The sequence below is a fragment of the Cenococcum geophilum genome (genome assembly GCF_001692895.1).
Source record: "Cenococcum geophilum 1.58 unplaced genomic scaffold K441scaffold_122, whole genome shotgun sequence".
NCBI lineage: Eukaryota > Fungi > Ascomycota > Dothideomycetes > Gloniales > Gloniaceae > Cenococcum > Cenococcum geophilum.
The window spans coordinates 136,214-147,715 of record NW_027137680.1 but is presented as its reverse complement, the minus strand read 5'-3'; the positions used below and the strand labels follow the sequence as shown (position 1 = coordinate 147,715).

The window sequence follows — 11,502 nt, the reverse complement described above, 5'->3', positions numbered from 1 at the left end:
TAATATCAGGATTTATGTTCAATATTAAAAGCGGTGCAATTAGCTAGTCCTTAAAGCGCCAACCTATAGTAGTATTTTTAACCTATAAAGTAGAGTATATAGCACAGATAGTTGCAGTAAAAGAAGCTATTTAGTTATAATAACTCCTTTAAAAACTATCTCTAACTAACGAATTCCTTTACACAACGATCATTTACGCTAACAATTAAGGTGCTATTGCTCTTGTAAAAGACCCTAAGTTTTACGCTCAAACTAAGTATATTGCTCTCCGATATTACTTTATTCGGAAGAAGGTTATAGACAGAGATATTAAGCTAGAATATATATAAATAAGTTAATAAATAGCTGATGGTTTTACTAAGGCGCTGCTAAAAGATGCATTCTATACATTTAGAAATGCTTTAGGTTTAGAGAGATATTAACGTCTCTTATAACCTTTATATTGTTACCTATATTTAGCTTAAGGGGGGCTGTTAAAGTGGGTTCTAGTTAGCGTATATTGCTTCTTATTAGGTAAAACCTCTAACACTCTTCTATATAATTGTCGCTTCCCTACCCTCTTAGATATATATACTCAATAAAAATAATCATTAAACTATACCTATTTTAACATTTTTTACCTTCCTCCTTTTTATCCTCCTTCTTTCTATCCTTCTTCTTTCTATCCTTCTTCTTTTTATCCTTTTCCTTTCTATCCTCCTCCCTTTTATCCTTAACTAATACTTTCTATACCTTCCCTTACTAACTTATAAACCTATATTTATCCCTCTTTACTACTACTACTCCTATATAATGTTAATATGCTGAAATTAACCTCTTTTATAATGTTAAAACGCCGAAATTAACTCTTTTATAATGTTAACATGCCGAAATTATCTCTTTTATAATGTTAATATGCCAAAATTATCTCTTTTACAATGTCAATATGCCGAAATTATCTCTTTTATAATGTTAATATGCCGAAATTAATTTCTTTTATAATATTAACATATTAAAACAAATTAATTCCTCTATATCCCTATATCTAATAAAAACTCTATAAATACTTTATATATCTTTATACTCTCTACTCCACACTATTAAATATTCCTCCCTAACTATATAACTATATCCTTAAACTCATAATCTTTAATAAGAGTAGAATTCCGCCCTCTTTTCTTCCTCTATATTATAATACTTATTATACTTAGCAATTTTTATTAACTCCTTATACACTCCCTCTAGCATCTTTAGTATATATAAAATCCTAGGGATACTAAAGCTATCGTGTTGGTACTACTTACCTATCTATCTTTATATCGCTGCCTTGTTATCTAAGCCTACCTAAGCTATTTAGTCGCAAAGACCCTTAACCAACGCCCTATTCTTAAACGCCATTAATACTATAATAGTCCGCCGCGCTACCTTAGCATTTTCGCACCCTATAACTTTATAAAATATACTCTCTACCTTCGCCTCTTATTTACTACCCTACTCTAAATCTATTTACTTCCTATACTAGAACCTATAGCAAAGCTACTATAGAAATAAGTAGGAATAACACTACCCTACTGCCTTTTCTCCGCCTACTGCCTTTATTTTCACTTTTTATTTTCACTTTCTGTAGAAGTTATAATATCCTCTACACCTCTTCGGACTTACTCTAACGCCTACATTTATCCAACTAGTGGCTAACTACAGCGTTATATAAATTATAAACCCCGTATAGCTAGCAACCTATATTCCGCCAGAAATCCAAAGAATGCTCTAGTCTATTTAGTATAAGCCCGTCACTAAAGTTACCTACATTACGCTCGCTCTTATACTCCCACGCCTTATAAGCCCTAGTAACGCACTTTATAACCCCTTAATCCCGCGTAAATAGTCCGCTAATTAAAAGTCTTTCTCTTTCCGCCTTACCGCCTAAAGAACTACTGCTATTGCCTATACCCTTAAGAACATCAAAGAAAGAGCCTTCTTTCTTTTCCGTCTTCTTCCCTAGCCCTCCCTTTTTCTTCTCTGCTCCCTTAGTCTTTACTCTCTTTCTATTTATAACTAATCTAGCGTCTGCATAATGTCGCTTCTTTAGTATTGATATTTAGTAGATAACTAAAGCAGTACCCTCTTCCTAACCACTACTATCCCGTTTAATAGTATACCCCATATTATACTATATCTTGCGAATATACTTATAAACTGCGCTAAGGCTGTCTTTATAAGCTATGCCGTTATTTTAATACTAACTCCTCCACTTATATAGACGTTGTTAGCACTCCTTAATTAACATATCCTCTATATAATTCTCTATGTTATAAAATCCGTAAACGCTAAGGCCTTTATTATATATCTTTAGGTATATAATCCTAATTTGGCGAAATTGGCCTCCCTTAAATACCTAAAGTAAACCCTTATATAAAGTCCATATAAACCATTTATATTAGCCTTTGTCCTTTCCTTCTATTCTAGCTTCTATATTGTTTAGTATAGCTAGTATAACGTCATCCAGCTGCATATTAGTGATAATAAACTTATATAGCGTCTTTATATACTCCCAGTTATTATAGTTATCTACTACTATAAGTCTGCTTAAAAGACTAGGCCTCTTAATCTACAATTAGCTAGATTTAAAAAGAGTTTATAGAAACCGCAAGGCGTAAAAGCAGCTCCCCTCTAAAGAAAAGACATTCGCGCCATATAAAATTGGTAGTATAGCGTTATAAACCTAGGAATTCGTATATAATAGACCTAATGCGACAGCCTAAATACATTTGAATTTTAAATCGTCACTATAACTATCTGGCTTAATTGTAACGCCTTTAACTAGGTAGAGGGCGTGCTTATAGATTTTATTCTTTAGTTCTTAGAATAGACTATAGAAAGATATTATAGATCTATCTTCTAAAACTATATTAAGAGACACGCTTAGTACTATAAGAGGAAGTAGTAAAAAGACTAAATAATTAAGTTTTAAATCGGTCTATATATCTTTATCCAAGTTTAGTATCGGAATACGTATATAGAACGCGTTACGCGTTACGCGTGTTAGTTATTAATATCTTTATTCCTTAGACTTATAAATATACCTTTAAGTATAACAAGATATATAGGTATAGACCTTTATTAAGCTAAATGTACAGCTTATATATAGTGGACGAGTTCTACTATTTATGCGTTACTATTAGGAATAAAGTTATAATAGGTTAGCTAACCCTTTTCTCCGGCAATCTAAAAAAGGAAATAAATAGTAAACCTATAAGGGATTTAGGGAACCTAGTAAACCAGTAATACGCCATCTCCTATCTCTATATAATTAAATACCTATAGCTATATTAATTTTAGCCTTAGGCGTAACGCCTTAGAAGACGTGAACTTTCCTTCTATATTTATTTCTGCTATTGTTTATTAGCACGCCCGCTATCTATATACACAACAGCACTAACTAATATTAAATATTAGTAAGAGTACAGCATAGCAATTACCGTTGGACTATAAGCCTTGCATTAATTGCTCCCTATAGGGAATTAAAGTGGCATTAGTTAAAAAAAAATAGTTTAGTATGTTAATATATCGAAATAGCTTTTTATATAAAAATTACTTAAATTTTTCTTTTCTTAACCTGAAGTTTAAGAGTAAAGGAAAAAAATTTGGTTTAGCATATTAACATGCCAAAACTAAGTCGCGAGTTGTTAACCAAACTACTCTATGTTTTCCATAATATATACCAAACCCTTACCTCTAGATTAAATTGTTAGTTTACAGCCCTAGGATAGTTTTGCTTTCTATACCATCCTTATCTATATTGAAAATTATTAGATAATCTCTAAATATTTAACCCCTACTATAGTTATACCCCTATATAGCTATACTGCTATATTTTTATCGCCTAGACCTACATATTCCTTATCCCCCTCTTCCTCTATTATTGTATAAACATCTACCCTATACCTACTATTACTACACTAAAAGAGCCTAATTACCGTGTTATACACCAGCTGCCTATATTAGCACCTTTTTAACCTATCCAACTTCCAACTTCTATCCTCCCTCTTCTCCTACCTCTGGCAAAACTCCCAAGGGGTACCGCAATCCCGGCAGCCACCCTAAGCCCTATACCCTTTAAGGTAAATAGCCTCACTAAGTTAAACCTTGCGTTGCGCCGCCCCACCCCTTTTATATACTTTTAATATATAATTAATATAAGGACTATCTAGCCCTTAACCCGCGTAGAAGCTATATTTACTAACCTACTAATCTAGCGATTCTGTCCAGTCCTATAGCTCCTACTTATTATCCTACCCCTATTTAGATAGCTCTTGCTAGCTTTTAACCAACGCGCAATAGGTAGCCTTATTATTATTTTGTTGGTACAGCTATATCTCTAGCTACCTCTTTTGCCGAAAGTTAAATGCATATACTAGCATCTTAAATACGAAAAGGAGCTTTAGAACGGAGCTGCTATAGAATAATATCTATTGTTTAAACTAAAAGAGTACTTAGTTTTCTACGCCAATGTCTACTCTATCCTTATTAGAGACCTTTTTTATAAACATTTTCCTAAGGACTTAGTCATTATATGTATAGAGAGCCGCGATTATCTACCTTACTACCGCCTTATTCTCGCAATGGCCATCTAGTTGCTATTAGGACTCTAATATCTCTTTTAAGTAATCCTTAACCTCCTTAGACTCCGCTATATATATCTAATACGCAATCCTAATATCCCTATATAGATAGTTTATTTAGGAGCATAGGCTATATACTCCTAGCTTATTAGAAAACCTAGGAAAAGTAAGTTTTTCTAGCTAGTTAAGGATCGCCTATGCTCTCTTATAGCTGTCCTAAGAAGTATAGTTATAAACTATATAGTTAGGCTCTAGCCGTCCTATAATAGCAAAGCATAACTAGTAGCCGACGTTTCGCCAGCACATAAATTGCTTATTAATTTCCATTAGCCGGCGCCAGGACTTAAAGATACTATTTATCCTAGATTCCTCGCTCTTTATATACACTAAGATTACCCGCCGTTCCTCTACTATATCTATCCTTTTAAAGTCGCTAAGATAACCAAAAAGGGGTATACATCCAGCCTAAGGCATTTTTGGTACGTTCTTATATATCTAGGCCTCCTTATATATTGCCTATAGACCATTTTATACTAAGCTAACGCTACCTATATTTATAACAGTATTATACTCTAAAGCGGATCCTAATATATAAATACGCTTTAGAGTGGGGTGTTAAGCTATAGTAGCTAAAGTATTAGAGAGCTATTACCGGCAAACCACCTTTGGAAGAGGGGTTAGTAATAATTAAATAACCCTAAAAAAGTACTTGGTATAAGGTAAAGATAAATAAATATTATCTATATAACGTACAATTGAAAAGAACGGTATATATAATAGAAAAGTAGGAACACGTTGCGTTCCGAGATAGAAAAAGGAGGCTGGAGCAGCACGGGCTAATAGGCGGCACTCTCGCTTAAATAACTGGGAACGCGACTTATTCTAGGAACGCGATTCGTTCCGGGAAGGAATTTAGTTTGGTGGCGGTAATAGTATTAAGACTTTAGCATAGATACTTAAGGATCTAATATTTAGTAGTAGTGGCCTATCTATATATCCACTTTTAGTAGTAGAAGGTAGATTAGACTAGATAGGTTTCTATAGCATTAGTAAAAAAAAAAGTAGGGGGTTTGGTATATTAATATGCCGAAACTAAGTCGCGAGTTATTAGTGAAACCGCTAAGTTTTTCATAATATAGCCTATTTACAAAACATTCCACCTACCTATTTTAGCTAAACTTCCTCTTCCTCTACGTCATCTTCAGACTTAGCCTCTCGCTCCGTAATACCCTCGTTTAGATCCTTAATAAACTCGCCTACCTAATTAAGGTCTAGTTGTCCTACGAAATAATAGGAATAGTCTTTAGGGATACGATCCCATTTATCGCTGCTATTATATACCCTAAGCTTTAATATATTAAGACCTCTTCTTAGCCTATATTAGGCCGCCTCCCACTTTATCCTAATTAGACCGCAGTTATCCCGCCTATAGTACCTCTTAATAGCCTGGAAATTGATATTATATTTAATTGCTATCTGCGGAACTAACCAGTTTGTTTACTTTAGTAGGTTAAGCCTACCTATTTTATCTTGCGCCTCCTAGGAATAGTGCTTAGACGCCTTATATATAACAGATAGCTTATTATAGTTATACTAAGGAATCGCCTATAGACACTGCCCTGTGTATTTCTTAATAAAACTAAGGAACCTACGCCCTGCCAATTCTCCTACTTCTTCTACTACGATAGAGTATAGCTGCCGCGTAAGTACTCGAAATCCTACGTTATACTACCTACGTTTCTTTAGTACATTGGCTTACTTATTGTTTTATACAAATAGAGCGAATACCTTATCCCTCTATAGCCCTATATTATACCGTACAAAATACGCCTACCTATTACTTGTCTCCCCTCTAACTTTACTCTACCTTACCTTTACTACCTATAGAGCGCCATTAATTAAGTCCGCTACTATAATCTATAAGAGACCCCTTAACCCTAACGCCTTATTATCTTTAAGTTTTGCCCTAGCTATAAATTTCTTAAGCCGCTGCTTTGGCTTTCTCGGCCTATCTATCTAACGCTTGGCTAGGAGTGTAATTACTTCTTAAATATAGCTTCGGACCGACAACTATGCTCTAAGCTTAATTCCTACCTGTTCCGATATGTGTATATAGTCCCTAAATAACTAAAACATTACGTCCTTATGCGAGATGCTTCTCTAAATATTCAAATTCTTATAGAACGACTTTTAAAACCCATTAGCCGCCACTGCCAAACGTTTAATTGCCTAAGACGTAAAGGTCAGCCTTATATTCTAATGGATTTCCTTAACTAAGAACTATGCCATTCCATTCTCCTATATATATATTTGGAGGTCTAAACCTAACCGCTTAGCTCCACCTTAAGTAGGACTACCGCTGCCTTCTTCTATATTATTATTACTTATCTCCCTATTTCTAGGCCGCCAAACCTTAAACCGCCATTCCCTTCACTATATAGATGGATATAGTAATAGGTCTGTGCTAGTGCTTATATAGAGAAGCCGTACTAACGCAGACACTATTACGCCGTTAATAACTTATTCCTCCTATAAGGCCGCTAGTCCACTATTATATCCTATACTAGCTCTTTTAATAAGCACCTTAAGGTAGAGAAGCCACCGGTTTAACTCTATAGCCGCGAACCTATTTACCTCCTTTATAGCTAGAACTTAGTAGGGTATATACCTACTAGTCCTATTAGCTTCGCTTTTATCGTTACCTATACGCGATATACGTAACTCTACTACGCTAACAGCCCCCTTAAGTTCTTCTTCTATATTATCTAGTTCTCTAAGTAACCTTATTATTATTTAGTACTCCTGCTTAACCCTAAAGCTTTTATCCTCAGACCTACTTAGCATAGAGGAAAGTTGCTATTTTGTCCTCCTGTATGCTATAAGCAGCTACTATCTCTTACTTACATTTAGACGCTAGCCTTTAATGCTGTTAACTAAATACCATCACTTTAGTAGATCCTGTAAATACCTAAGTACCTTAAACTGCGCGTTCTGGAACGGGTTATAGCCCTTAAATAGTGTAGTAAATAGTTCTTTATTAATATTGTACGCCTTATTATATATAATACCGCCTATCCTTCACAAGCTATTAGTTAGTCGTAGCTTTATATCCACGCTACTAGAGTCCCTAGTTAGTACCTAGTGGTAGCGGCGTATCTAAACTAAATAGGAGTTGTGGTTAGGATAGGCGAATCCCTTTACCTAGCTATCTAAGCAGTATAACTTGCGGAGGAGCGTAATACCTCTATTAACGTCGCTAGTAGGGACTGGCGTATCCTCCATGCTAAGATCAAGCTAGCAATCCTTATTAGGTATTTAGTCCGCGTTAAAATTAAAATATAGGTTAACGTGGCTAAGAAAGTTACTTTAAGCTTGCTAGAATATGTCGCGTTTAGTAGCTAACTTAAGGCTATATCTAGATATTACTAGAAATAGATTGTGGAAAGCATTATATAATATATATCTATTATTATTACTAGTATACTTATAGGAGAGCCGCCACACTTTAGCCTAGAATCTATCTAGGTATAACTCTGGTATTATATATTTAATATCTATAGGCTAACCAGTTCTTGTTATAAAACATTTTATCTTAACTTTAGCCTTATAATCTGCATCCGCGAAGCTCTAAGGATAATGCTAATATATATTAGGTGTACAGCTTTTCTTTAGAGCTAGAAGGACAATATTATTAACCTAAGTAGCCTATTCTCTATTAGAGAGATATATTCTACTAAACTCCTTAATAACTATATACGGGAAGAATACGTAGCACTTATAGCTAAATCTACTAGCTGCTAGCCCCTGGCCTAATCGAAGCTGCTTTAGCTTATATATTTAGTAGCCTTAGATCTAAATTTTCAGGTTCTACGTAATGCGCTGGAGGTACGGCGGTCTATACGCTAAGTTAAACCCGCCTTAGTATACGGCTAGCGTAGTTGCTTAAGCAATAAAGCTATTAATATCCTATTATCGGCCGATTTGGATTTCTACGTCTTTAAACCGGTTTTCCGACTTAAGAAAGCTAAGCTTTGGCGGGTTCTCTTCGCCTCTAGCTAGTAGTGTTTGCTACAGGATATAACTATAGTCGTTAGAGTCCTTGTTTCTTAAAGCGATCTTAGGTAGGTTTAAAGGGTAGTTAATTATACTACTTAGGGTAAATAGCAATACCCGGCGTTGCCAGAATTGAGTAATCTATACTAAAGAGTACCTACTCTTATCTACCGTATATAGAGGCTTATCTATAAAGTTAGTAAAGTCCCTATTATAATTCTTTTCACTTATATACTATACGTGCACCTCTTATTTTACGCCATCTTTAGTTAAGCAGCAGTAGCCCTAGTATACTGCTCTTAGTCAACCCTATTATCGCCGTTATTAGTAGTATACTCACTAGAGTCCGCCTACCTTGCTCGCTAATCCTTAGGTCCGTCGTTACTATTACTAGCGTTATCTATATTACTATAGGTAGCCCAATTTATATTAACAGATAGCTATATTAACCCGGCTTCACTAGAGTATAAGGAATTGTCAGTTAATAGCGATGTAGGCCATACACTATCGCTATCGTCGCTATCGCCGCCGTTGTCGTTGTCGCCACTATTATTATCGCCACTATCACCCTCGCCACTGTTATCGTTAAAGGCTCTATACTAGCTTCCGCTTATTAACACCTTTACTATTCTACTTATATCGCCTATTTCTCTAACCTAATCCGCGTTCTTAGCGCTATCTTCCTCCTCTAATAATAGGGCAGGCTCTATACTTTCGGCTAGTTGCGACTAAGAAGATTTATAAATTAAATATACCCGTTTAATAAGCTGCTATTATACTGCCCTATCCATATCCGCTACCTTATTATCCTCCTCTGCTAGTATAGCAGCATTGTTAGGTATTAGAGCGGTTATACCCCTAGTTACTAACTGCGCCTAGGTAAATTAGTTAGGTAGCGGTAATAGTATTAAGACTTCGGTATAGATGCTTAAGGATCTAATATTTAGTAGTAGTGGCTTATCCGCATATCTACTTTTAGCAGTAGAAGGTAGATTAAACTAGATAGGTTTATAAATCTAGTATTAGTCCTAGCTTACAATATGCGGGTAATAAAGTAAACCGCTATAATAGAAAATAAGGACTAGGAATAGAATAACTTATAAAGGGCCTTACCGGCCTACCTATTTATAAGTTAAAATTAAATAGTTAAAAAAAGGCTTAAGTAAATAACTACCTATTGCTGCTCTTTGTTACTTAGGTTACTAAATCCTTCCGATTAAATCTCCTAGTTAGGCGCCGTAGTCTATTTACCCCCTTTAGGCCTAACTTACTAGAGGATAGAAAGAGGGTCTAGTTAAATTTAGAATCTAGAATAACCGCTAACCTACTAGGCCTAATGTTTTTAACGGCGGGATTCTCAACTTACTGCATTAGCTGCTTCCCTTTTCTCTTCTATAGTGTAAAGCTTCTTTAGGCAACCGCCCTTATTTACCCTAGCTATTAAAAGATATATAGCAAGAGTACTCTTCTATTTATCATTACGGCGTTAATATAACATTTAAGTTATAAGGTATTGTTCTCCCCCTAGTTTAGAGCGCTATACCTAATTAAGGTTTTTATCTCGCTCGCTAATAACGCCAACCTAATTAGGGTTTTTATGTCGCTCGCTAATAATACCAACCCAAATTAAGGTTTTATATCTATTAGGCCATAGAAGCATAAAGTAGTAGAGTATTAAGGTATTAAGAATCGACCTTCTAGTGGCGTAAGGAGGCTAAAGCCGACTTTAGCATATTAATATACCAAAATATTAAGAATTAATCTTCTGGTAATATAAGGAGGCTAATAAAGCTAGCCTCCTTATTTAACTAAAAGATTAATTCATTAATAGCTTGTAACTTAATTTTAGCATATTAATATGCTAAAACCCCCTTTATTTTAAGTATTAAGATAAGTGTTAAGATAAGTATTAAGATAAGTATTAAGATAAGTATTAAGATAAGTGTCGAGATTGCGACTTAAATGGCGCTAACTTACTTAAGGTTTTTATGTCGCGACTTATATAGGCGCTAACTTAATTAAGGTTTTTATATCGCACCCTAAAACGACACTAAATTCCTTAACTTTATAGCAATGCAGCGACCTAACTACGATAGATATTTAAAATCTAAAGCCTACACGCGACTCGCCGTGCTTAGTTCTACCCTTTTTATACAAAAAAGCGGCCCTTTCGCGAAATTTTTTTTATATTTGTCGCTTAAATTTTCGCTAAGTCCTCGTTGTTTAAAAAATTTCTAACCCTCTAACCCTTACAATTATAGGAAGCAATTAAGGCCTTAATTATTACTTTATATAACGCGCCAAATAATAAAGAAAGTAATAAAGAGGTTAAGCTATAAGTTATTAAGCTTAATAAGGCTTTAGATACACTAAAGCGCCTTAAGCTCTATAAGGGGTAGTAAGAGAATAGTAATAAAACTCTAATTACAGCTCTTATAAAGGCAGAGAGAGTAATTTAAGGCCGTTAAGCTATATAGGTAAGGCAGACAACTATTATAAGCTTCTTTAAGTAGTTATAGATAGAGAAAAGAGTTAATTTAGCCCCTTATAGCAATTAATAAGTAAGCTTATAATATAATGTTTCTATATAGCATAATGTTTAACCCCCCTACTACTAAGCTAAACGGTATAATAAGGTTTTACTATACTACTTATTAATTCTACTTCTACCCCTATTACTACTTCTACCCCTATTACTACTTCTACCCTTATTACTACTTCTACCCTTATTACTTTACCTTTACTACTACTAAACCTAATACTACTACTACTACTACTATTACTATTATTATAACTTATAACTACCTTTATAATCTTTTATTTATTACCCTCTCCTTTATTATCTATT

At 34.5% G+C, this 11,502-nt stretch overlaps 1 protein-coding gene across 1 annotated transcript; it reads right to left on the bottom strand.

Moving 5' to 3' along the window:
• Positions 1 to 8,919: 8,919 nt before the first annotated feature.
• Positions 8,920 to 10,025, bottom strand: K441DRAFT_683241 (uncharacterized protein; the record flags this gene model as incomplete). Its single annotated transcript, XM_067651672.1, has 8 exons — positions 8,920 to 8,963; positions 9,009 to 9,054; positions 9,158 to 9,253; positions 9,455 to 9,529; positions 9,692 to 9,716; positions 9,768 to 9,775; positions 9,926 to 9,944; positions 10,021 to 10,025. The coding sequence occupies 8 exons, from the start codon at positions 10,023 to 10,025 to the stop codon at positions 8,920 to 8,922; spliced, it is 318 nt and encodes a 105-aa protein (XP_067496091.1).
• Between the last annotated feature and the right edge of the window lie 1,477 nt (positions 10,026 to 11,502).